Source organism: Moschus berezovskii, chromosome 20 (genome assembly GCF_049115385.1).
Source record: "Moschus berezovskii isolate FMDL1 chromosome 20, NW_MosBer_1.0, whole genome shotgun sequence".
In the NCBI taxonomy this organism is placed as follows: domain Eukaryota; kingdom Metazoa; phylum Chordata; class Mammalia; order Artiodactyla; family Moschidae; genus Moschus; species Moschus berezovskii.
The window spans coordinates 50,793,946-50,818,421 of record NC_142479.1 but is presented as its reverse complement, the minus strand read 5'-3'; the positions used below and the strand labels follow the sequence as shown (position 1 = coordinate 50,818,421).

General features: G+C 51.9%; 1 protein-coding gene across 1 annotated transcript; it reads left to right on the top strand.

The window, feature by feature from the left end:
- The first annotated feature begins 8,685 nt into the window (after window positions 1-8,685).
- TBX21 (T-box transcription factor 21) lies at window positions 8,686-20,335 on the top strand. The gene is made up of 6 exons (XM_055396844.2): window positions 8,686-9,396; window positions 16,766-16,920; window positions 17,297-17,418; window positions 18,016-18,165; window positions 18,317-18,378; window positions 18,624-20,335. The coding sequence occupies exons 1-6, from the start codon at window positions 8,906-8,908 to the stop codon at window positions 19,237-19,239; spliced, it is 1,596 nt and encodes a 531-aa protein (XP_055252819.1). The 5' UTR covers window positions 8,686-8,905; the 3' UTR covers window positions 19,240-20,335.
- Window positions 20,336-24,476: the final 4,141 nt, after the last annotated feature.

The window sequence follows — 24,476 nt, the reverse complement described above, 5'->3', positions numbered from 1 at the left end:
ATAGGGGATAAAAATAGCTGAGAGCCTGGGGAAATCAAATCACCCTCTGAGCATCAGTTTCCTCATCTGTAAAATGAAGAACGATAGTATCCTCTTTACAGGTGAGGTCATGGGAAGGGCACTATGCAAGCATAAGGGTTCAGTGTGGGGTCACCATCTTGACAAGGTACTTAACCTCTCTGTGCCTCGGTTTTCTTGTCTGCAAAATGGGTACAGTGATCCCTGCCCCACTGACCTGTGGTGTTGTGGAGCTTAATGAAATCAAGGGTGTGAATTGCCTGGGAGTGTTCTCTTTTTTCATTTTCTGTGCCCCCAAGCAGCAGTGGGATCATCAGGAAGAACTTGGGTTTTTCCAATTTCCAACTTGCTGGGAGTCAACAGACGAGACAAAGCACAAACTGGACTCGGCAGTGTGTCCACGACTGCAGGAGCCCGAGGACCTGGGTATGCAGTCCATTCCTGGGGCCCTAAGCCTTGGGTGGTGATTCCAGGTCAGTGTGCACGTGTGTGTGTATGTCTGTGTGTGTGCGTGTGTGTGTGTGAAATGCAAAGACCATGGGCCCAGTATCTCAATCCCCAGCCATTGATCCAGTTACTGAGAACTTGCTAGTCAAAGCCATCCCTCCCCAACCCATAGAACATGTCAGGTTCTGATGCCAGTGGTTGGAAAGAAATGGAGGCAGGCATGAGGTGGGTAGGCTAAGGGCAGTCACACCAGCTTCACGACCCCTGTAGCTGGAGGTGAGGGTCCAGGGGCTTCCAGCTGCCCATGGCTCTGGTAGAAAGATGTTAGCAGGACGCCTTGTGACACTTCCTGGGTAACTGAGCGGGGTGGGCAGCAGCCAACAGGCTCCCGGGAAAATCTCAGACTGCTGTGTCAGAGCAGATCTGCGTCTGGTATGGTAAGAGGGGTTAAACTCAAGGTCAGACTTAGCCAATCCATTTCCGTGCCAACATGGCCTTGGGTGCCCTCCATTGCAGTGGCTGGGACCCAGGTGTCCACTCAGCTGGAGAGGGCTCTGCTCCTGCCTGCTCTGTTCCTCTCCCCGGACTTCCGCTGGCTGTCTGCTGGATTTCTGCCTGTGCCTGGGATTTAGGAGAATGGATCGCTGCACAGAGGGCCAAGGCCTCGGCTCTCCTCCCAAGTTGTGGGTGCTAATCTTTCCAAGATCTCCCAAGTTGGGGGGTCTCAGAAAGGGAAATGAGAATGAGCTGCAGTATAAAGAGCTGTGGGCAGACAACTTCTCAGCCTTAAGTGGATGAGGTGGGAGGTGACTCTAAACTGCTTAAGCAGAGGGAATGCTCCAAGGTGTCTCAGGGCTTTGTATTATACAGTCCAGACTTGGTCACTCAGCCTTCGCCCGTGAAATGCTGGAAGATGAACCTGTCCCAGGCTCCCGGGTCTCCTACCTCACTCCTCGCTGCTCTCTGCCTTATGGCATTCCCAGGCCACTGTTAATGTTTCATGGAGTTGAGAAGCAGGAAAGGAGAGAAAGGAAAGCCATGAGAACAGGCTAGAGGGCCAAAGTGGACCCCAAGCAGGATGCAGAGTTGGCAAGAACAAAGAGCACAGTGGCAGGTGAATTTGTTCAGATGGGCAAGAAATGAGGAATAAGTCAGCACGCTGCTTTTGCAGAGGGGGACAGAGCAGAGGGTAAGGACAGGCAGAGGGTAAGGAGGACTTCCAAAGTGGGCAGTGGTCTTGGTGCTTCTGGAATAGGACGTGTATATATATATTGTGGGTGGGGTAGGGCCAAACAGAGGAAGAGCTATATCTTCCTGCCTTTGAGGAGGAAGACCACGGTGCAGCAGGAAGGCCAGAAAGCGGACTGCAGGTAGGACTTCAGAGTGTTCCCGTGAGACAGGGATGAGGGAGACGGAGGGCCAGCTGCTGGGCCTGCAGCCTCCTTGTCCCCACTCCCAGCACTCCCACCCCTGCAAACACTCCTCAGCTCCCCCCCCAACCCCATTTTGGCCTGCAGCCCTGGGGAAACTGCATGGCGTTCTCACTGCGGACCCAATGCCGGCTGCGGCTTCTTCCCTCTGACCTATTTTTAATCATCTGATGGGATCCCCCGCCCACCAAACCAAAGCCTTGGCCCCCTGGGCCCGTCAGCTCCACCGCGTGTCAAAACTGCCCCTGTCACTTTGCGTTGGTTTCTCAGTCCAGCCAGCCCCTCCCCCAGGGCCTGAGAGCGAGGGCTAATTACCCAGCTGCTGAGCCCCCACCCCTTCCCTGTCCCTCCACCCTCAGCCCCAACAGAGGGGCCCTAGGACCGCTGGGAGGAGAATCCTCACCCTCCTGCTGTGCAGCAGGAAGTCCTTCCTGCTGTCTAACCCCCATTCTTCCCTCTGTCCTGCCCGAGCAGAGGGACAGACACAGAGGATGTGGGTATTGGAAGGGACCTTGGGATACCCCTCAGGGGACAGACAAGGGCAACCAGTCTCTTGCCCTGGGTTTAGGGAAGTCTTCTGCCTCCCCCTGGCTCTAGAGGATGGTCTCTACTGACTGTTTCATTTTACAGAGCAGAAAACTGAGGCCCAAAGAGGGAAAGCACCTGGCCCGAGGTCATCGGGAGTCAGTGGGGGAGCTGTGGTCAGAACCCAGAGCTCCCCGTCTGCCTTTCCATTTCTTTCTGAGTCTTCCTCACCTGACGTCTCAGTTTCTGTGCGGTTCTACCCTCGTCCCACACCAGAAGGGTTCCTGCCAGTTCTCTCCTTTGCCCACTGGCAGGAAAGAGCTCCAGCGTGGATTTTCGGGGCTGTCCAGCTGGCTTCAGGCAACGTTCAAGAATGGGGGTTGCCCCCTCACCTCCTCCCCCCACTACCACCTGTGCCCCACTTTTCCCTTCCTCTCTGGTCCATCCCAGGTCCAGCCCTAAGTCTGCCTCATCTAGTCCCCGCCCCCACAGTGTCAACCAGATGGACAAGCCAGAGGGCCTCGGGTCAGAGACAGGCCCAGAGCAGACTCACAGATGGGGGCCCAGTCCCAGACAGACAGACCGACATGCAGCAGACACACTGAGACCTAGAGAGACCTCAAGGCCCTGACAGAGACGTGGAGATACAGAGATGTTTGCAGATTCAGCCCCGGAGTAGGCAGATGGATGGACACCGAGACAGCGACAAGGAAACTACTCTCAGGACAAGCACCCCAAGATTTTAAGATCCCAGAGCTAGAGGTGGGTGTGAAGAAACACATGGCCAGCCAGGCAGGAACACAGGGGACCCCAAGAGACCCAGAATCAGATAGATACGGCAGAGAAGAGACTCAAACTCAGAGGGCCTGAGAGACCAATAGGGTCACGGGGCAAACCGGGATACAAACGGCTCACAGGAAGCCAGGCGAGGGCCTGGGAGAACGAGGGGCCAGGCAGGGGCTGTTTGGCTGTCCTGTGGCCAGAGGCCCTGGGGAGTGGCCTTCCAGAGGCCTGGCCTGGCAGAGGCCTGACAGTGTCAAGGGATTGTACGGTCTCCAAAGGCACAAGGTGGGGAGCAGAGAGGAGCCTGGTTCTGGAGGGGTTAACCCCTGGCCCGCATCCCAGTACTCGGCTCTTTCTTTTCTGCACCCCCCAACACCAGCTCCCTTTAACCAAAGCCCTGGGTATCCCCCCCCAACCACCCCCCCCAACTCCTGGTAACCGGACTCTGCTTCCTGCCTGAGATTAAGGGCCTGTCTGCTGAGATTCCCCAGGAAGGGGAGGGACACACTCTCTCCCCGGGGCCTCCCTGAAGCTCAGGACTGCCCACTCATAGCCTAGCATGCCCCCAAGATGTTGCTCAAGCACCCAACATCTTGAGGTCCCTTCAAGAGGGGGCAGGAACCCTAGCCTGGGAATGCAGTGGAGGTAGGGTGCTCTGTGGGTGTGTGGCGGCGTGTGGGTCTAGGGTGAAGAGCTGGGGCCCCGGGTGACAGCGGTTAGAGACAGAAGAGCTGATCCAAGATAGGATGCCCCCAGGGGAGGCCTGAAATACAGGAGAACCCGGTGTGGCCTGGAGCTAAAGGGTAAGGCTTCCCAGCCTTGCCTGGTGTAGGGGGTGGGGAAGGGGAACCAGCCTGGGAGTGAGAAGCCGGAGCCCTTGACCTTGATCAATGTTGAGCCCACACTGATCACCTGGTGCTGGGTGCTGGGGACTTGGAACTCCCGCAGCTGTCATGGGGAAGGGCTTCTACAGGTGCTTGTCACTCCCCTTCTGCCCTCCCTGGCTGTTAATCCGATGGTTCCGGCCATGCTATCTGAAGGACTGGCAGTCTGGGCCCAGAGCAGGAGGAGGTTCAGAGCAGGTGGGGGTGAGCAAAGCAGATGCCCAGGGAGCTCAGGGAGGCTGCGTGTGGGACACGAGAAGGGGGTGAGGCTGCAGGGATGTGTCTAGTGTTGCTGTGTGTTTGTGTGTGCGAGCATGCGCTTGCTCACACATGGGTGCTGTTCATTGTATGTGCACAGGTTGGCATGTTTCAAGCCTGCATCTGATGGGCAAATGCACTGAGGGGCTCGAGAACTCCGATCCCAAGGTCACCTCACTAGGAGTTCTTTGGAGGCAGAGGCTGAGCCTAATTTATCTCTGTGACCCCCGAGTCCCTGGGGTCTGGCCTGTCCCGGTCTCCAGGGAATGGTGTATGGGTGTCTGGAGGGGAAGACTGTCCTTCCTGGGATGGGATCTTACACAGAGAGGTTCTCTTTGGGCCCAGGGCCCTAGTGGAGACTGAAGTCTAGGTTTGAAGGGCCTTTTGTGGGGAACCAGTGGATGCCAGAGGGAGGGAAGGGAACTGTGGGCAGCTTGGAGGAGAAGGGGAGGAGACGCTTTAGCACAGCCTGTGCCTCTGCCCTGCTCTTCCTCGGGGTCGAACCCCATGCATGGCCTTCACACTGCCTCATACCTCCCTTGAGACCTGGTCATCCTGACAGAAAGTCTTTTAGCTCCATTTACTGGTGAGGAAGCCAGGGAGGTGAAGATACTTGAACAGACCACACAGCCAGTAGGAATTGGGGTTCTAAGCCAGTTACACCATTTCCGTTGCCACGAGTATCTCTGCCTGCAAACCTCCCTCTCCCTGGCCCATCTCCTCTGTCTTCTTTTCAGATCTCCCTCTCCTGGCCTGAGACTTTCTCACCGAGTCATGCTCTGGGTTTCTGACTTTGTGGTCCCTGTCCCTCTCCATCTCTGAATCTTTCAGAAACCCCGCCCAGCCCCCTCTCACTGTGCTCTTTTTCCTGTCCTGCCTCTTCTCCAGCATGCTGCCCTTCCCACTTCACTCCCCTCCCCTCCCACAGCCTCTCAGGTTATGCCCAGCAGGGTGGAGGCAGAAATCCTGGATCCTGGTGTCCTAATATGCTAGGTCTCTACCAACGGCCACCCCCTGTGACTGCCCCGTGGGCCGTTCAGCACCCTACCCTGGCACCGTGCAGCATGAGCCCATTCAGGAGCCTTCCAGGTCCTGGGAGTGCTAAGCATTCTGTTAGATTCTGGGGTGAGGAGTCTCCTGGACCTGGCACTTCGATAAGAAAATGTACTCGATGCCTGTAGCGGCCATCCTCAATCATCACACAGTCTTCCAGGTGCCAAGGGGCACACAACAAGCAGGGTCAGGGCACAGGCTTTCTCAGGTTGGGACATGATTTGGAGGTAGAATGGCAAAATGGGAGTGGGCCTGAGAGTGGGATCCATGGACTCTGGGGGGGTGGGGGGCAGCATCACCTGGACAGATACTGGAGAACCAGCCACAGACCTGGGAGTCAGAATCTCCAGAGGCAGGTCTGAGGAATTCACACTGTAAAGCTTCCAGGCACCACCTGCAAGGCACAGTCATGGCAGGTGCTGTGTGGCATCAGAGGAGCCAAGCTCCTTTTTGAGTCTTGATGGGAAATGACTTGAAAAGAAGCCTTGAATACAGGCAGAACAGGGTGAAGAAAACCGCTGTCCAGGTTGGTGGGATACAGGGCAATTTACTTTTCTGTTTCCCAAATCTTTTCTGATGTGATCATATGACTTTTCATTTATTACAATTGTTCTCCCTCAAAATGGGAAGGCAACACTCTTGTGGGAAGAGCACTGGATCAGGAGTCAAGAGATGGGGGTTCCAGCCCTGGCTCTGCTACAAGTGGGGTGTGAGAGTTTGGTAAGTTGTTCATTTTCCCACATTTCTTATCCAGCCTGTCTCGTGACGTTTGATGTTTATTGGAGACAGTGTCTCTCCCCTCCTGGAGACATACCCTGTCCTTTGCTCCTGCCCCACCCAGACCATTCTTCTGAATGATCAATGGGTAGATCCGTGAGAGAGGGGCTGGGATGAGCAGCAATGGAAGTGAGCGGATCCCAGGGGGCCCTGTATCCTGCTCCACCTCCCCCACCTCTCCAGTCCTTGGGCCTGGGAAGAGCATGAGGTAGCAAGGGGAGGAGAGGTGTCACTGCCAGGGTTCTTCTTCTCACCCAAGCTGGCAGAGAGGCGGGACTGGCAGTGGTGACACCAGGGCTACTCAGCCCCCGCTTTTCACAGGCAGTTTCTTTTTTGAGTGGAAGGAATTAGAGGGAGTGAGTGAGGAACCTGGGGTTGATGAGCTGGGCTGTAAAACCCTCTAACAGTTCATCAGGTTACACAAAGACTGCCTCCTGCCACCCTCTTCCTCCAGGGACATATCCCCAGGTCCACTTGATTCTGAGATTCATAATCCCTCCTGCCCCCAAAGCTGGGCAGGGGCTTAGGTTCTTCTGTTCAGGGGTAGGGGGATGGATCACTTGGCCCGAGGATGAGCATGGAGAGGAGGAGGGGGAGAGACAGGGAGGAACAGGGCCCCACTTGGCCCTCCACAGCCAAGCACTTAGTGAGAATGGCTCCCAGAAGAGGTGTCAGCATTCAACAGCCTCCTGTCTCCTAGGGAAACTAGTCATTCAAGGAAGACTTATTAAAAATCTTTCATGTTTCCCCAAAAGTAGACAAGGGTCTCAAGATCACCCTCTCTTTCAAGCAATGCAGCCCACATGGAACAGCGGGCAGAAACTTCCCCCTTCCGTAAAGATGGAGAAGGTAGGTGAAGGGCCAGGAGGATGCCAATCCCAGGTTCCCGTGCTGCAGCGTGCTGGCCTCCGTGCTCAGAGGATGTGCTCATGCTCTTTCCTCCCGCCCTCCCTGGGTCATGCCCGCCTCCTGGGGTCCCCAGCTTTGCCTTCACCTGCCAACCTGCTTCTTGGTTCAGCTCTAGTTGGGAGCAGAGAGTCCCCAAGGGCCCCTGAGGGTGAAGCCCTGTTGAGTTGGGACAGGGATGCAGAGATGGGGCCAGCTCCCCCGGGAGAACTGAGGAGGGCTCGGGGAGAAGGGGAGAGAGAAGAGGTTAACCTTTAACATGATGAAAATGTTAAGGTATTTTTCAAAACACTCTTACAAATGTAAATCTTTATATATTGACATGTGAAAAATTCCATTACACCTTGTTGAGTGAAAAAACATTACAAAGCGTGTATATATGTATGTGTGGTATGTGTGTGTGTGTGTGCAAAAGAGAGAGCAAGAGGAGGTGTGCAAGGAATGATGTCTGAGGTGTTCAGCAAAATTGTAATCCTATTTGCCTCTGAGGGGTGGAATTTGGAGTGATGTATACAGTCCTATTTTTACTTCTTTGTACTGCTTAAATTTTCTATATGACTGTGTTTTATCTTTATTCACAGGAAAACTCCTAATGAAGATATTTTCAATCAGGGGGAAAACAATCATCATAAAAGGACTATAACTACATTAGTCAACAGAAAAAGAAAACAGAGAAAGACAAGCCCCCAGAGTCCTACCACCAAGGCAGCCCTTCAGAACATGTGGTGGGTTTCCTTCCTGTCAGCCGGCTCTGGGTCTGTTCAAAGCTGCTTTTCCATCCAGGTATAATAATAGACTGTAAAGTGCCACCCAGGTGTCCCCTCTCATGTAAGGCTCACAGGCCCTCTGCAAAATGCATCAATTTGTTTACTCTAGCCTAGGAGACTTGAGGCTGACTTTCAGGCAAAGGAAGTGACTTGCCCAGGTCACATATACCTGAGTGATGGTCAGAGCCAGTCCTGGGACTCTGAGCACTGGCAGTCCACTGCTGCTTCCAGTACCCATGGCTGACACGCCCACGTGCAAACCCTCAGCTGCTGCTATGCAGTTCACTTGATGGAACTCTCCTTGCTGCCCACCAGGTCCCATGTCTGCCCTAGGGCTGAAGGAACAGATGCATGGGACACAGCCCCCTTGGGCCTCTGGCAAAGAGGAAGAGCACAACACTTCACACAGAGCCACTCAGCACGGAGCCTGGGCACATAGCGAGCATCAGTGAACATCTGTCACATGGCCATGGGTGAAGCAGCTCGGAGCCTGCGAGTAAGCCCATCTGGGTCATCACCGAAGGCTTCTCGTAGGAGGGGGCCTTTGAGTTGAAGCTTCAAGGATGGGTGGAATTTCCACGAGGGTCCAGAGGAGAGAAACAGTCTGGCGTTTCACGTGGAGGGGTTGACTCTCCCATAAGGCATAAAGTCTTTGAGGGTGAACTACAAGGCGCAGCGGAGACTCGCTGCTCTGCACGGTGGGGGCCCTACAGTCCTCACCAACCGGGTAGAATTTGCAGAGTTATTAGCCAGGAGGGGCGGGGTGAGGCGGGGCGGGGCCGAGGTGGCGGGGTTGGGGGGGTGGCCGAGAGAGCTTCATAAAGCCACAGCAAAGGCGCCGCGACGCTGGTGACAGCAGCCCGCTGGAGAGGGAGCCCGGGAGCTGCCGCGCGCCCGCCAAACGCGGGCGCAGGACCCAGGCGTCCGAGCCGGGCTCCGGTGGGGCCCCGCCCCTCCCCGGCCCCGCCCACTTCTGCCCAGCCGACCCCCGCGCCCGCCCCCGCGCGGAGAGGGGCCGGTCCTCGACGGCCCGCGGGAAGGTGCCTGCCCGCCCCGGATGGGCATCGTGGAGCTAGGCTGCGGAGACATGCTAACGGGCACCGAGCCGATGCCGGCGAGCGACGAGGGCCGGGCGCCAGGCGCCGACCCGCAGAACCGCTACTTCTACCCGGAGCCGGGCGCGCAGGACGCGACCGACCGTCGCGGGGGTGCCAGCCTGGGGGCGCCCTACGCCGGGGGCGCCCTGGTGCCCGCCCCGCCAGGACGCTTCCTCGGAGCCTACGCCTACCCACCCCGGCCCCAGGCCGCCGGCTTCCCCGGGGCGAGCGAGCCCTTCCCGCCGACGCCGGGAGCCGAGGGCTACCAGCCGGGGGACGCCTACTCGGCTCCGGACCCGCGCGCCACACTCTACCCGGGGCCGCGCGAGGACTATGCACTGCCCGCGGGGCTGGAGGTGTCCGGGAAGCTGAGAGTTGCGCTCAACAACCACCTGTTGTGGTCCAAGTTTAATCAGCACCAGACGGAGATGATCATCACCAAGCAGGGGCGGTAAGTGAGGCGCGCGCCGGAGCGCCCGAGCGGTGGGAGCCCCTTCGTCCTGCCTGCCCTGACCTAGAGGCGCTTCTTTTTTTCTGTCGAGACTTTGCTAGTGTCTCCGTGTCCCTCACAGCTTTGGCTCAGGCCTTGAGGGGAAGGAGGGAGTTGAGGTGGGGACAATCTGGGGTTTGTTTACTCTCGGGACATTGCACCGACAGGCGCAACCCAAAACCCATGAGGATGGAGGAGAGAGCCACAGGGAGCCATGGTCCTGGTTTAGGGCGAGGGTGCCTATGGTTTCCCCAGGCACTGGTGTGCCCCTCTCTGCCTGAGTAGGGGACTCCCAGCGCGCAGGGGGAGTGTGTGCTATGGGTCTGACAGAGCAGGGCACCTCTTCGCCCCTGTGTGCTGGGAAACCGAGGGGAGGGCAGAGTCTTGCAGTGGAGCGGACAACAAACCAGCCCTCATCTCAAGGGCCTTCTGTGCCCACCTCTCCCAGCGCCCTTGCTTGCTGCTGTTGTATACCGGTCAGCTCTGGGGGAGGGAGACGTGTAAAACTGGGATTTGGTGACATGGAGATGTAGTCGCCAAGTTTCCTTTCCGGTAGTACTTTGAGATCATATGTCTGGTGTGTGCGTGTGGTGGGGGGAGGGAGATGGTACAGTGGGACAGGGCAAAGATTCCTTCCAGACAAGGTCCCTGCCTGAGGGCACAGATGTCAATGGGCCTGAGCAGGTGAAGCTACCTCAAGTGTCCCAGCTGGCAGCCAGTCCCACTCTCTGTACCCTTCAAGGCCTGTCCCTGAAAGCCTGCCCCACCCTAATCCAGACATTCAGTCCACCCTGGGGAACCCCTGGTTCCGTGGCTCAGGCTCCCCTGAGCCCAGTGCGTGCAGGGTAGGGTTTTGGGGCCAAGGGTGCTGCTTCCGGAGAGAGTCTCCTACGTGGGGAAAGAAAGAGAAACTTGCAGCTTGTGTGTTATTTGTGTAGCAAACTCCACTCTGAGTGGGCCCTGACTGTGTCTGGTGGGTGAGAGTGTGCACCCACCCTTCCCAGGGGGGTGTCTGTGTGGGCAGAGAACTGCTGAGGGCCTCTGTAAGGAGCGACTGTGTCATCAGTGGACCCGAGAGGTGTTGAAGAGCAGATAGGAAGTGTGGGGCTCGGGAAAGGAGAGGGGAGAGGCCATGCTGGGCCAGAGGGTTGACATTCATTCAAGCAGCACCCTTGGCCCCAAACCCTACCCTGTATGCACTGGGCTCAGGGGAGCCTGAGCCATGGAACTAGATCCCTCAGGGAAGACTGATTATCTGGGCATTGGTGGAACAATGTTCCGTCCTGATGAATGATTTCTGTGCGATGGCTTGGGATTGAGGGACCTGTCCACCAATCACAATTGGCTTCAAGTTGTTGAACTGTTCTTTCTCGGGGATGAACCCAGGAAAGACGGCATTTTCTTTTATGGCCTGGCCTTCATCTTCTGGGCCATCTGATAATTCCTCTCTGCTCCCCCAACTCTAACCCCCTTCTGGGTGCACCTAGGCACAGCCCAGGCTTCTAGGCTGTCACGTCTAAATTGGAGGGAACCCAGAAAATCCTGTTCCATCTTCTTCCTGGACAGACAGGAAAATGGACCTAGAGACAGTAAGAGACTTTTCTGAGGTCATACAGCACATCCATCGCTGGCAGAACCAGTACCAACTCCCAGATGGTATGTGCCTGGGTTTCTTTCTCTGCTCCCCCAAGACCAGGAGTAAAAACAGCCACCCACACTGTCCGAAGGCCTTGATGCATTCACAGTGCTTTCACTTCCATTATTTCACTGCGCTAGGTAGGCAAGGCAGCCTCCCCGTTTGCAGCTGAGGCTGCTGAGGCCGCTGAGGCCCGGGGAGCTGATGGCTTGCACTTGGTCACACGGCAGACCCGAACTCAAGCCTCCATTCAGTTGAGTGGTCAGGAAGCCTTCCCTCCCCGGGGCCTGCTGGGGTCTCCCCACAGACTTGCGGCCAAGCCCCCGCCCCTCCAGTCTTGAGGGCCAGATGTTGGACAGAGCTTCAGCAGAACTTCAGGGATCTGGGGGTGCAGGACTGGCTGTGGGTCTTAGGGTGCAGTGCAGTACATATTGCTGTACTGATTGTCTCCTTTACATCCACAACCTCCTTTTTCCTTTACATTCCTGCTGAATAATCCTCTTTTGACAGTTGTATTGTCTCTCTTTTATTTTATTTTATTTTAATTTTTTATCTTTTGGCTCTCCTGCACTCATGTACAGCATGTGGGATCTTAGTTCCCTAACTAGGGATTGAACCTGAGCCCCCTGCCTAGGCAGCTTGGAGTCTTAACTACTGAATCACCAGGGAAGTCCCTTGTTGTCTCTCTTTTATTTAAACCCACACACTTAATTTCCTTTATTATGAAAAATTCCAATATATACAAAAGTGAAGAGAAACATGTAACAGATCTCCATCTACCCACTACCCAGCTGTCGATACTAGTCCAATCCTGTTTCTACTTTTCCTTTCTCTGTTAATGGCCATACTTCTGGTCTGAAGCTATGTTAGTGATAGCGCAATTAGTAAGTAAATCCTAGACACTGTATTACTTCATTCTTAAGTAGTTCTCTGTGCAGCTAAAAATGGGTTTTTTTAAATAAACGCAATACCGTTAGCAAACCTGAAAATAAATACTTAAATATCATCAAATTTCCCTGATTGTTTTGTATGCTTGCGCACGCTCCAGTTTTAAAGTCCTCACACTTTCAATCCATCCAGATGGACTGCTGCGGACACTTTGTAGGTTGGAGCTGTTGGAAGGGGACAGTGGCCTCTCACCATTTCCCTTGAGGCCTCCTCTTGGATCAGGCCTCAGGGGCCCCAGTCTGGGGTGGAGGAGACAGAGGACACACTGCCCCCAGTTCGACACCCGGGTCTGTGAACTTAGCCTCCAGTGATCTGGGAAGTCGGTGGCCATTTCCTTCTGCTACTGGCTTCTGAAAAGTAAGACGGGCTCAGAGAACAGCTCCCTTTCTGTCCTCCTGCCCTGGCAGACTGGCCTGTCCCTCCATGGTTTCCAGTGATCCGTCAGTCACCACCACATCACCCACGACTTTCTTCCTTTTTGAAAAATCCTTCCAGCAGTCCCACCCACAGCCCCGTAGACTTTCGCCTTGGGCCTGACTCACTCCCTCCCTCCCAGATTCTTTCTCTCCTACCCACCCTGGACCCACCCCGCAGTGTGGACAGGACACAGTCATGCTCTCCTCCATGGCAGGAATGGAATGGGGAGAGGGGCAGGGGTTGGTTCTGGGGTCCAGAGACTGATCCAGGCAGCTCAGATGGGACTGAGAGGGGAAACGGAGGATAGGAAGATGGACTGGCCAACTGGAGGGTTTGGAGTTCAAGTTTGTGTGTTTGTGGTCGATAAGCGCACTCATGTTGCCCGGCCTCGTGTTGTTTCTGGGAGGCAGCCTGTCTGATACTCAATGGTAGACATTCTCAGCAGAGGAAGAGCGAGGTGGCTGTCTCCGTGTGTGGGTGTGTGGGTGTGCAGTAATTGCTGGCAATCCCCACTTTTCTGGGTGTGATTAGTTGATTATTATAATTAAGATAACTCTGTTGTGAAGCAGCTCTATTTGCATTTGTGTATGTATGTGTGAGGTTAGGGCTTGGTAAAACAATTTCAGTCCCGCATTATCCTCGTTCGCAGGCCTCAGCCCTTTTGGTTTTCTCTTCTCTACATTCCAACTCCAAGAACTTTTTAGATCTTTAAAAAATATTTTTAGCTTTAAGTCTCCTTTAATTTGGGCTGATGGCTTCATTTCTCATGGGATAGGTGAAAATGGCTTTGCTTTTTCTCTTCCCCTGATTGCTGGTGGCCGTCTGATTTCTATTCAGTGGATCCAAGGTTAGAGGGAGGAGGCATTCCCTTGATGCTCAGGTGCGTTTTGCATTTGGATCCGTAAAGACATTGCCGGAACATGCTCCTCAGACTTCCCTGGCAGTCCAATAGTTAAGACTCCGAACTTCCACTGCAGGGATCATGGGGGTTTGATCCCTGGTTGGGGAAAATCCCCCACTCCCCGTGGAGCATGGCCAAAAAAATTAAAAAAAAAACCCTCCTCAAAAGTGGTTTCAATTTACACCCCCACAGATAGTGGACGAAAGGACCAATTATCCTGCAGGCTTAATAGCAATTCAGTATTATCAATTTTGAAACATTTTGCGAACATGCCTGATAAAAGTGTTAGTCGTTCAGTCATGTCCAACTCTTTGCAACCCCATGAACTGTAGCCCACCAGGCTCCTCTGTTTATGGGATTTTCCAGGCAAGAATACTGGAGTGGGTTGCTGTTTCCTTCTCCAGGGGATCTTCTCGAGCCGGGGATTGAACCCAGGTCTCTTGCATTGCAGACAGATTCTTTACTGTCTGAGCCACCAGGGAAGCCCAGACTGATAAAAACCATCTCCTTTAAATTTGTGCCTAACAGCCACGAATTGGAGCATTGTCGGAAGTGTTCAGGATGGGGGAAGGGGTACAATGACTCTGCAAATCATTTCAAGGTGGACGGTCCTTAAGGAGTGGTTAGCTGTCTTTTCTAGGGGCTCCGATTGGCACCAGACTCCCTTTTCCTTCCCAGCAAAGTGTCGTGTAAATCAAGGGCTATTTTGGGATCCCAGCTGGTGGTGAGTCTAGGTTTTTAGGGTGAAGTTGAGACCTCCCTTCTCCTCTCCCTCTCCCCTCCCCTGCCCCAGTCTTCTTGTGTCTCCTACTTTTCCCTCTACTAGTAAGACGCAGGAGGGGGCGGTGGAGACTGTAGCATGTGCCCTGCCATCAGGAGACTCCAGCTCTGTGCTTCCACCAAGAAGCCATCACCAAACTTCTCTGAGCCTCATTTTCTTCAGATATAAAATTGGAAAAAAAAAATTTTGTACCGCAAAGGACTTTTTCAGTGACCTGGCTGCTGCATAAGTAGAGGCACAATGAAAAAGTTCCCTTCTCTCTCTTTATTACTACATGTCTGGATAGGAACTGGGTACAATATAGGAAGCATGAATGACCTGACCACTGTTGCAAAATGAGTGAGTGGTAGCAATGAGTTGAAAATATTCCCTCACTCTCGAGCACTCAAAGCCTCATCCCTAACTTTGATTTCTCCAGTTGACTGGCACGCTAAGCTCCTGGGACCCAAGGCCTCAAAGCAGAACTCTGGACTCTGGCTTGGGGTTCTTCAGCCAGGCCAGAGGGTTTTTTGATCACTCTGGGCCTGGGAGAAGGTGGGATGCGGGTGGGCTAGGGGAGACGGTGAGCTGAGTTACTCGTCTTTCAAACTTCTTAACAGCTCTGAGAGGAAAAATGGACAGGAATTGTTATCTCCATTTATGGGTGAACAAAGTGAGGTTTGGTGTAGGAATTAACTTATCCAAGGCCATAGGGCCAGTAAGTCTCTTTTTCTCAGCCGAGAGTCTGGGGAAGGCAGGAATGTGACAGTACTCTCCCGGGAGATCTTTCCAAGGTTATTAGGGATGTTGCTCTAGGACCCTCTGGGGACTCTGTGTGTGTGTATGTGTGTGTGTATGTGTGTGTGCGTGCTCAGTTGTGTCCAATTCTTTGCGATCCCATGGACTGTAGACTGGGATCCACCTGAAAGTGTCCTTTGGCCCCTGGAACTCTCAATCCCCCAGGTTTCCTGACTCATGGACCAGTGCCTTTCTTCCCACCCTGCAGAGCTTCTTGTAGGAGGAGGAGAAAAGTGTGTGTGGGAATGAAAAGCAATTCTGATGAGGGTTTGACTCTGCCATCTTAAAAAGTCTGCTCTTCCTGCTTGAGTTAGAAGAGACAGGCTAAGCTGGAGAGGCGGTGGTGATGGTAGAAGTGCTGGTGGTAGTGATGGTGGTGATGGGAGTTGTGATCATTGAGGTGCTCCTTGGGGTGATGCTGGTGATGGTGGAGGTGTTGGTTGTAGTAATGGTGATGTTGATGGTGGAGGTATTGGTTGTAATGATGGTGGTGGTGGTGGAGGTGCTGGTTGTACTGATGTGGTGTTGGGGCTGGGGGAGTGATAGTGGAGGTAATGATCGTAGTGGTGGTAGTAATGTTGATGGTGATGCTGGAGGTGCTGCTTGTAGTGATGTCAGTGAGGGGGTGGTGATGGTGGAGGTGATGGAGATGGCTGTGGCATGGCAGTGCTTATTCCTCTGAAGCTGTTACTCAGCACAATAGCACAGCATCCCAAATCCAACTTCCTCCACTTTTCCTGGGAACCAGGACTTTGATCACAAGAACTGTGCTCAATAGAGTCCCTCTTCCAGGTGGATGGAAAGCTCCGGCTAGGACTTCAGCTGCTTCTCTGAAGACCCAGGCCTGGAGCAGGTGGCACTGCAGATGTCAGGCCCAGGAGGATGGGGCAGGGAAAGCCTGCGGATGACCGCTCTGGGGCTAGGTGTGTGTTAGCACCGTGAGAGCCGCAGCGAGAGGATGGATGACAGACTGAGGCCAGACCAGGGTTCGGGGAACTTAGAGTTGAAGACCTACTAGGAACAGCCTGTGTTGGGGCTGGCTTGTGGCTTTGCTCCCCTCCAGGGAGCAAACTAAGGCTAGAGACGGGTGTGCAGCTAATGTTAGCAATTGAAACTCAGAAAGAAAAAAATTTTTTAAAGTCCTGCTTCATAGTATTTGCTGATTTCCGTGGTAAATACCCCTAAAATGGCTACTTGCAAGCTGCCCACATGTTATCACTGAACTTGGAGTTGGGAAGAGACGTGAGGCAGTAAATATTATCTAGTATATCTCCACCATACCGATAAACAATCTCAAGAGCAGAGATAATAGTAAAGTGTAGTAAAAAATATCGAGAAGTGATTTTTTTGAGTATTTATTACCCTGACTTGTAATGTATTTCATGGTAGTTTATATGATTTAATTTTTATTCATATTTATTTTTGGTTGTGCTGGCTCTTCTCTGCTGCATGGGCTTTCTCTAGTTGCCACAAGCAGGGACTGCTTCTCTGATTTCGGTAAGCAGCTTCTCATTGCAATGACTTCCCTTGTTGCGGAGCACAGGCTCTAGAGCTCAAAGGACTTAGTAGTTGTGGCTCATGGGCTTAGTTGCCCTACGGCATGTGGAATCTTCCCCGACCAGGGATCGAACCATGTCCCCTGCATTGGCAGGTGAATTCTTAACCACTGGACCACCAGGGAAGTCTTAATTTAATTTTTAATTGTTGCTGTCTAACAACTGGCTGGCAGACTTCCTGGACTTCCCCAGCTGGCTCTGGTGAGGATGGGAGCTGGCTCCAGCACACCACTGATGGACGGCCTTTGCACAGGGAACGGCTGTCTGCGGGGCTGGGGGCTGATGATATTGGTGGGTCTCTCTGTTCCCCCCAGGCGGATGTTCCCATTCCTGTCATTTACTGTGGCTGGGCTGGAGCCCACCAGCCATTACCGGATGTTTGTGGACGTGGTCTTGGTGGACCAGCACCACTGGCGGTATCAGAGCGGCAAGTGGGTGCAATGTGGAAAGGCCGAGGGCAGCATGCCAGGTACGTGCCTCCTTGGAAACCGGGGGCAAGATTTTTCTCTCATACTGTGCGCCCCCTGGTGGATCCAAGAGGAACCGCCCCCAACCCCCTGCCTCTGACTCCTAGGATTTAATTCTCTAGTTCCACCCCACCCCATCCACTCCACCCCACTCCATCCCTTCCCCTCCCACTTTTCACTTTCATTCTGTTTGTCATCTCTTCTACTTTGCTCTATCCTGTCTTCAGCTCGGTTCTCTGCCCACACCTCCCCATCCTGCCCCGTCTGTCCTCCCCCTCCATGCTTCTTGCCGTGCCCCTCGGAACAGGCAAAGGAAGCCCCACGTGACCAAGGACCTGGTCCCAGGGGCTGCATGCCAAAAAGATGAACTGTCCACAGGGAACCGCCTGTACGTCCATCCAGATTCCCCCAACACCGGAGCCCACTGGATGCGCCAGGAGGTGTCATTCGGGAAACTAAAGCTCACGAACAACAAGGGGGCTTCCAACAATGTGACCCAGGTGGGATGCCTCCCCTTGGGAAAGCCCCCCACCTTTCCCTGTCCCTGAGGCCACAGTGGGTCCTGCAGGCTGATTCTGTTCTATAAGAGTGACTTCTCTCCCTCTCTGATTCTGGTCTTTTCCACCCACCTTGAGAGGAAGCTGAATCTCAAGGCAGAAGGGGGTCACATTCAGGCCAACATGGGCCAACCCAGCCTTGGGGTTTCTTCACCGAATCCCAGCTATGATCGCTAGTATTGGGTATAGAGTTGATACTGGTGGTCCTAGGGAGCAGGTGCAGAGTTTCTTTGAGTTGAGCAAGCCTATTAAAGGTGCCCTTATTCCCTGAGAAGCCCTGTTTGTGCTAATACTTTGGTCACAGTGGACATCTGGAGATAGGAAAAGGGGCAAGAGAATAGCACTGGTGCTCTGAGGAGGTTCAAGACTGAGGTTGGAGGCTTGGGAGGAGTTACATGTTGGCAGGGCAGAAGAATGGTCACGATGACTTCAGGCTCCTTTGTAGCTTGGCCATGGGGTGGACCATAGGTGGGGTGGGAGAGGGGAGGGTTCCTTTGCACTCCCTCCTCCCACGCTCACAGCCATCTCACCCCCTCTCAGATGATCGTGCTTCAGTCCCTCCATAAATACCAGCCCCGGCTGCACATTGTCGAAGTCAACGATGGAGAGCCGGAGGCGGCCTGCAACACGCACATCTTCACTTTCCAAGAAACCCAGTTCATCGCTGTGACCGCCTACCAGAACGCCGAGGTGAGGGCTGCCTGGGTGAGGGTAGGCTGAGCCTGGGCGGGTCGGATGGGAAGAAGGGAAGAACAGGGCTCCTTGACTTCTTGGGAGTGAATTTGGAAGTTCCTCAGCCTCAGACTCGGCACTCAGATGACTCTGTTTCCCTTCTCTCTAGATTACTCAGCTGAAAATTGATAATAACCCTTTTGCCAAAGGATTCCGGGAGAACTTTGAGTCGTAAGTGCCCCTGGGTTCAACGCGTGTTGGCAGAGGTCTTCCTTGTCCGTCTGGGACTGGGACTCCAGACAAGTGCTCAGTCCCCTCTCTGCCTCTGCAGTGGTGAAGTGCGCGGTGGGTGCAGAAGGGCAGCGGGCATGTCAGGAAGGAGGTATGGGGAGGGTCGTGCAGCAGGCAGGCTCCTAACTGCCCAGTTCTATTCATGACCCCCTGTCCTTTGTCCCCTGTTTTGTTTTTTTTTAAAGCATGTATGCATCCGTTGACACCAGCGTCCCCTCCCCGCCTGGACCCAACTGTCAACTGCTTGGGGGAGACCACTATTCTCCTATCCTCCCCAACCAGTATCCCGTCTCCAGCCGTTTCTACCCCGATCTTCCTGGCCAGGTCAAGGATGTGGTTCCCCAGTCTTACTGGCTGGGAGCCCCCCGGGACCACAGCTACGAGGCCGAGTTTCGAGCGGTCAGCATGAAGCCTGCATTCCTGCCCTCCGCGCCCGGGCCCACCATGTCCTACTACCGAAGCCAGGAAGTCCTGGCACCTGGAGCGGGCTGGCCTGTGGCCCCCCAGTACCCTCCCAAGGTGGGCCCAGCCAACTGGTTCCGCTCCATGCGAACTCTGCCCATGGAACCTGGCCCTGGAGCCTCAGAGGGGCGGGGGCTAGAGGAGCAGTCCCCCTCCCTGTGGACTGAGATCACCCCACTCCGGCCAGAGTCCAGCGACTCAGGACTGGGCGAAGGAGACTCTAAGAGGAGGCGTGTGTCCCCCTATCCTTCCAGTGGTGACAGCTCCTCCCCTGCGGGGGCCCCTTCTCCTTTCGATAAGGAAACTGAAGGCCAGTTTTATAACTATTTTCCCAACTGAACAGATGACGTGAAAGGAACAGGAAGAGTGTTGTTAAGTTGGTGACACCCACCAGACCACAAACTCAGGACTGAGCCGTCCCCAGCTTCTTCTGTCCTGTCTCCTTTTGTAGTTGGTTGAGGAAGAGGGAGGCCAAGAAGGATTCTGAGGTTCACTTGCTGCCTCCTGGCCCACAGGGAAACCTGCGAGGACCGTCCTCTGCCCCAACTACAGTCATATACCTGGTGCTGCTCCTGGCTGTGGGTTCCCGGCTGGAGAACATAAAATGGACCACGGAAGGTCTGGGACACAAAAGAGCTTCCTCTCTTCTGCGGGTTGGGGTTGGGGGTGGGGGGGTCAGGGTCAGGTGGGCTGGCCCGGCTGGAGACTCAGATCTCTTCCTCTGTAGAGTAACTGTCAGCATTTTCATTTGTGTGTGTGTTAATCCCTGATATGGAAATAAAGACGTGGATTTTGTAAGTCAGCCAGTCAGGGTCAGGGAGAGGACCCGAGTGACTTTGAACAACTGGCCTGGGCCCCACCCTCTCAGACACAGTGGAGTCCCGAGGAAGGGGCTGGCAAGGGGGTGGGGATTGTGCGTGACTCAAGAAGCAAAGTCTTGAGATTTCCCAAGTGGCTCGGTGGTGAAGAATCTGCCTGCAGAAGACACGGGTTTAATCCCTGATCCGGGAAGATCCCACATGCCAGGGAGCAACTAAGCCCGTGCGCCACAACTACTGAGCCTGTGCCCTGGAGCCCAGGAGCCGCAGCTACTGAGCCCGGGGCCGCAACTACTGAAGCCGGCAAGTCCTAGAGCCTGTGCTCTGCAACAAAAGACGCCTCCTCAATGGGAAACCCACATACCACAGCTAGAGAGTAGCCCCGCAAGTAGAGAAAAGCTCCGCACAGCATTGAAGACCCAGCACAGCCAAAAATAAATAAATAATTTTTTTTTTTTTAAAGAAGCACTGTCTTGCCAAGGGGACAGGGGATGGTGTGTGAGGATGCATTTTTCTTTTGGGGGGAACAGGGGAGGCTATTTATTGTACAGAGAGTGGTGTCCAGATACATTACTTTTGTCTTCATCACTTTCTGGAAATAAACACAAAACTGTCAAGCGTGTCCTGCTTTGGTACCTGGGTGGGGGACACAGGCGGGGACTCTACTGGGAACTGCAGCTGTACCCAAACTGTTCTTTCTGCTCTAGAACACAACTTGAAGTTCCGAAGACCCTCCTCGAAACTAGGGGTGATTTCATTCAGGGGATAAACTGAATTAGAGCAATTCTACCTGTCCTGCCTTGGTGCTCAGGTTGATGGCTGATGCCACGTCTTAAGGTATCTTGGGATACCCTGACTGTAGAGCAGGGTGTGAGGGAAAGACCAGAGGATGGGGGCTCTGCAGAAAAAGATGACACTTGATTTTTGTGTGCATTTCTGGCAGCTTGGGATCTCCATCTTCATCTTGGGGTTGTTCAAAGATTAAGCAGTAAACGTAAATAGGACCACATGAAATTGCTGTTTTTCATAGGTCAAGAACAGCCAAATATTGGCAGTTTCATTTTATCCAACCTAGTATATGTAATGAGTTTAGAACAGTGCCAGAAAAATAGTAAGCCCTCAAGGTGTAAACTATTGTCATTGTCAATATTATCATTCTCTAGCTGTTTCTCTCTCTCCTTGCACACATACTGAATTGTGGTTGTCAAATGATACATGCTTCTTTTAAAGAATTAAAGCATTGTGGAAAAGTATGAAGACAACAATAAATTATCTTAAATCTTACCACCCATCAATAATTATCACTAACAGTAGATGGAAAGACAGAAATATATTTATGATATTGGAGTCATACTGGAAATGCTTTTTTTTCTTAATGAAAACTATTGAATTTTCATTAACAGAAGCTAATGATAATAACAACCCACCAAGCAAACCATCAAGACCCCCCAAACTCTCAAGTGAGTGAAGAGAATTGCTGAACTCAAAATAAATCTTCCTTCAAGATGAGAACTATTTCCTGAAAGAGCATGCAAAAGTTAAAAAAGGAGCTTATGGGAAACGGTAAAGGGTCAGAGTTACTATGTTTGGCTCACCCCAGTCCAGAGTGTGCCCCATTCTAATGTGGGAACAGTGTTACAGGCTTTGGGGTGTTGTTCTAGTTCTGTTGAGAGCCTGGAAAGTTTTGCTTATGTTTCATAATTCACATTGACTCTTTTACTGGTCTCTGCCCAGAGGTAATTTTCATCACCATCTAGTCAAAAGAAGGAAAAGATAAGGAGACAGTCATATACTTGGTTCCCTCTTCTTTGGATTTGGAAGTTCATCTTTTTAAAATGACATGAGGAGGTCAGCCGTACTGCACTCTGTGAATACAGATTAATTCTCCACTTGCCCTACCCCTTGCCTCTCACTCTTTGGAGTTAATGCCATTAAGTTGAGCTTATTTCTTTTCTTGGGAACTCTGGTGGGTAATTACAATACTTTTCTCCCTCACTATTTTTAAATGGTATTGGTTACTTCATTAGATATGAAGTGAAAGGAGTTGTGATCAAGTCATACTCTTCTGTCTTCTTCTAGAAGTCTGGTTACAGATGTTTTGATGCTTTGTTATTTGACTCACAAAAGTTCATTACTAGTATTTCTTCACCGATAGAAGAACCTTCCCAAATATTATATATTTTCCAAAATATTTATTTTACTGAATATATATGAATTCACATACACAGAGTTTTTAGTCAATGTAATGCATTTTACCTTAAAATTATACAGTCTGACTACCCTGGTGATTCAGTGGTTAAGACTCCACACTTCCAATGTAGGGGACTTGGGTTCAATCCTTGGTTGGGGAACTAAGACCCCCATATGCCATGCAAGATATATGAGAGTTGGACATGACTGAGGACACACATACACACATATATATGGTGGTGGTAGGTAGGCCCGACGTTGTGTCCAACTTCTTGCAACCCCAAGGACTATAGTCCACCAGGCTCCTCTATCCATGGGATTTCCCAGGCAAGAATACTGAGTGGGTTGCCATTTCCTTCTCCGAGGGATCTTAGTGAGCCAGCGATTGAACTCACATCTCCTGTGTCTCCTGCTTGGCAGGCAGATTCTTTACCACAGCACCACCTGGGAAGCTCTATGTATATTGTTGTTGAGTCACTAAGTCGTGTTCGACTCTTTGTGACCCCATGACCTGCAGCACAGCAGGCTTCCCTATCCTTCACTATCTCCCGGAGTTTCCTCAAATTCATGCCCACTGGGTCAGTGATGCTATCTAACCTTCTCATCCTCTGAAGCCCTCTTCTCCTTTTGTCATCAGTCTTTCCCAGCATCAAGGTCTTTTCCAATGAGTCAGCTCTTCGCATCAGGTGGCCAAAGTATTGGAGCTTCAGCTTCAGCATCAGTCCTTCCAATGAATATTCAGGATTGATTTCCTAAGATTGACTGATTTGATTTCTTTGCAGTCAAAGGGACTCTCAAGAGTCTTTTCCAGTACCACAGTTCAACAGCATCAATTTTTTGGTGCTCAGCTTTCTTTATGGTCCAACTCTCACATCTGTACATGACTCCTGGAAAAACCATAGCTTTGACTATACGGACCTTTGTCAGCAAAATGATATCTTTGTTTTTGAATATACTCTAAGTATGTCATAGCTTTCTTTCCAAGGAAATCTTTTTATTTCATGGCTGCAGTCACCATCCAGTGATTTTGAAGCTCAATAAAACAAAATCTGTCACTGCTTCCACTTTTCCCCCTTCTATTTGCATGAAGTGATGGGATCAGATGCCATGATAACCAGCTTTATCATTCTCCTCTTTCATCCTCATCAAGAGGCTCTTCAGTTCATCTTCACTTTCTGCCCTTAGAGTGATATCATCTGTATATCTGAGGTTGCTGATATTTCTCCCACCAATCTTTATGCCAGCTTGTGATTCATCCAGCCCAGCATTTCACATGATATGTGTGTGTATATATAGGTATATATGTATGCATGTGTGCTAAGTCGCTTCAGTCGTGTCCAACTCTGTGCGACCCTATGGACTGTAGCCCACCAGGCTTCTTTGTCCATGGGATTCTCCAGGCAAAAATACTGGAATGGATTGCCATGCCCTCCTCGAGGGGATCTTCCCAACCCAGGGATGGAACCCACGTCTCCTGCATTGACAGACAGGGTCTTTTCCACTAGCGCCACTTGGGAAGCCTCTATTAATTTGCTAATTTTTGCTTTGTTTTTGTTTGACTTCATCTAGTAAGTTTTCTTTTTTAGTTGATAATGTTTTAGTTTCATTTTTATTGTAGTTATGTCTCTCTTAAGCAGCAAGCTAACAAATTTAAAAATAATCTTTTTATAATTTTATTTAAAATGTTTAAAATGTTTATTTATTTATTTTTAGCTATGCTGGCTCTTCGTTGCTGCATGGGCTTTTCTCTAGTTGGGGTGAGTGGGGGCTACTCTGCAGTTGCAGTTCAAGGGTTTCTCATTGTAGTAGCTTCTCCTGTTGCGGAGCACAGACTCTAGGGCTTGTGGGCTTCTTTGGTTGTGGCTCCCAGGCTTTAGAGAACAGGCTCAGTAGTTGTGGCCCACTAGCTTAGTTGCTCTGAGGCATATGGGATCTTCCTGGATCAGGGATCCAACCCATGTCTCCTGCATTAACAAGTGGATTCTTTACCACTGAGCCACCAGGGAAGCCTATAAAATCAAAGTTTAGGACTCGAAATATTTTCTATTTATTTATAAATATAGTGATCACATTAACTCACCGTACAACTTAAGGACTAAAACATTAATAACATCATAGCTAGCTATGTATTACCCGATCCTATCTCCTGCTTTTTCCTTATAGATAACCAGAACCCTGAATTTTGGGCTTCCCTAGTGGCTCAGTGGTAAATAATCTGCCTGCAAGGCAGGAGATGAGGGTTCGATCCCTGGGTTGGGAAGGTCCCATGGAGGAGGGCATGGAAACCCATTCTAGTACTCTTGCTTGGAGAATTCCATGGACAGAGGAGCCTGGAGGGCTACATTCCATAGGGTTGCATGGTGTTGGACACAACTGAAGTGACTAAGCAGCTAGCAGCAACCTTGAATTTTGTGTTCATCCTTTTCTTGCTTTTTAAAATTAACACTTTATACATCTAATTATTATTTTATTTAGCTTTTTGTTGTTTTGAGCTTTATAATATGTATGTGTATATATCTTTGTATTATCCTTGTATGCAAGAACATGGAATATTTTTCCCTCCTCTAT

Excerpts from the sequence above, each read along its gene's own strand:
- TBX21 (XM_055396844.2), top strand. The coding sequence starts at position 8,906 with ATGGGCATCGTGGAGCTAGGCTGCGGAGACATGCTAACGGGCACCGAG. Across the intron at positions 9,397-16,765 it reads ATCATCACCAAGCAGGGGCG|GCGGATGTTCCCATTCCTGT; the intron begins GTAAGTGAGGCG and ends TGTTCCCCCCAG. Across the intron at positions 18,379-18,623 it reads TTCCGGGAGAACTTTGAGTC|CATGTATGCATCCGTTGACA; the intron begins GTAAGTGCCCCT and ends TTTTTTTTAAAG.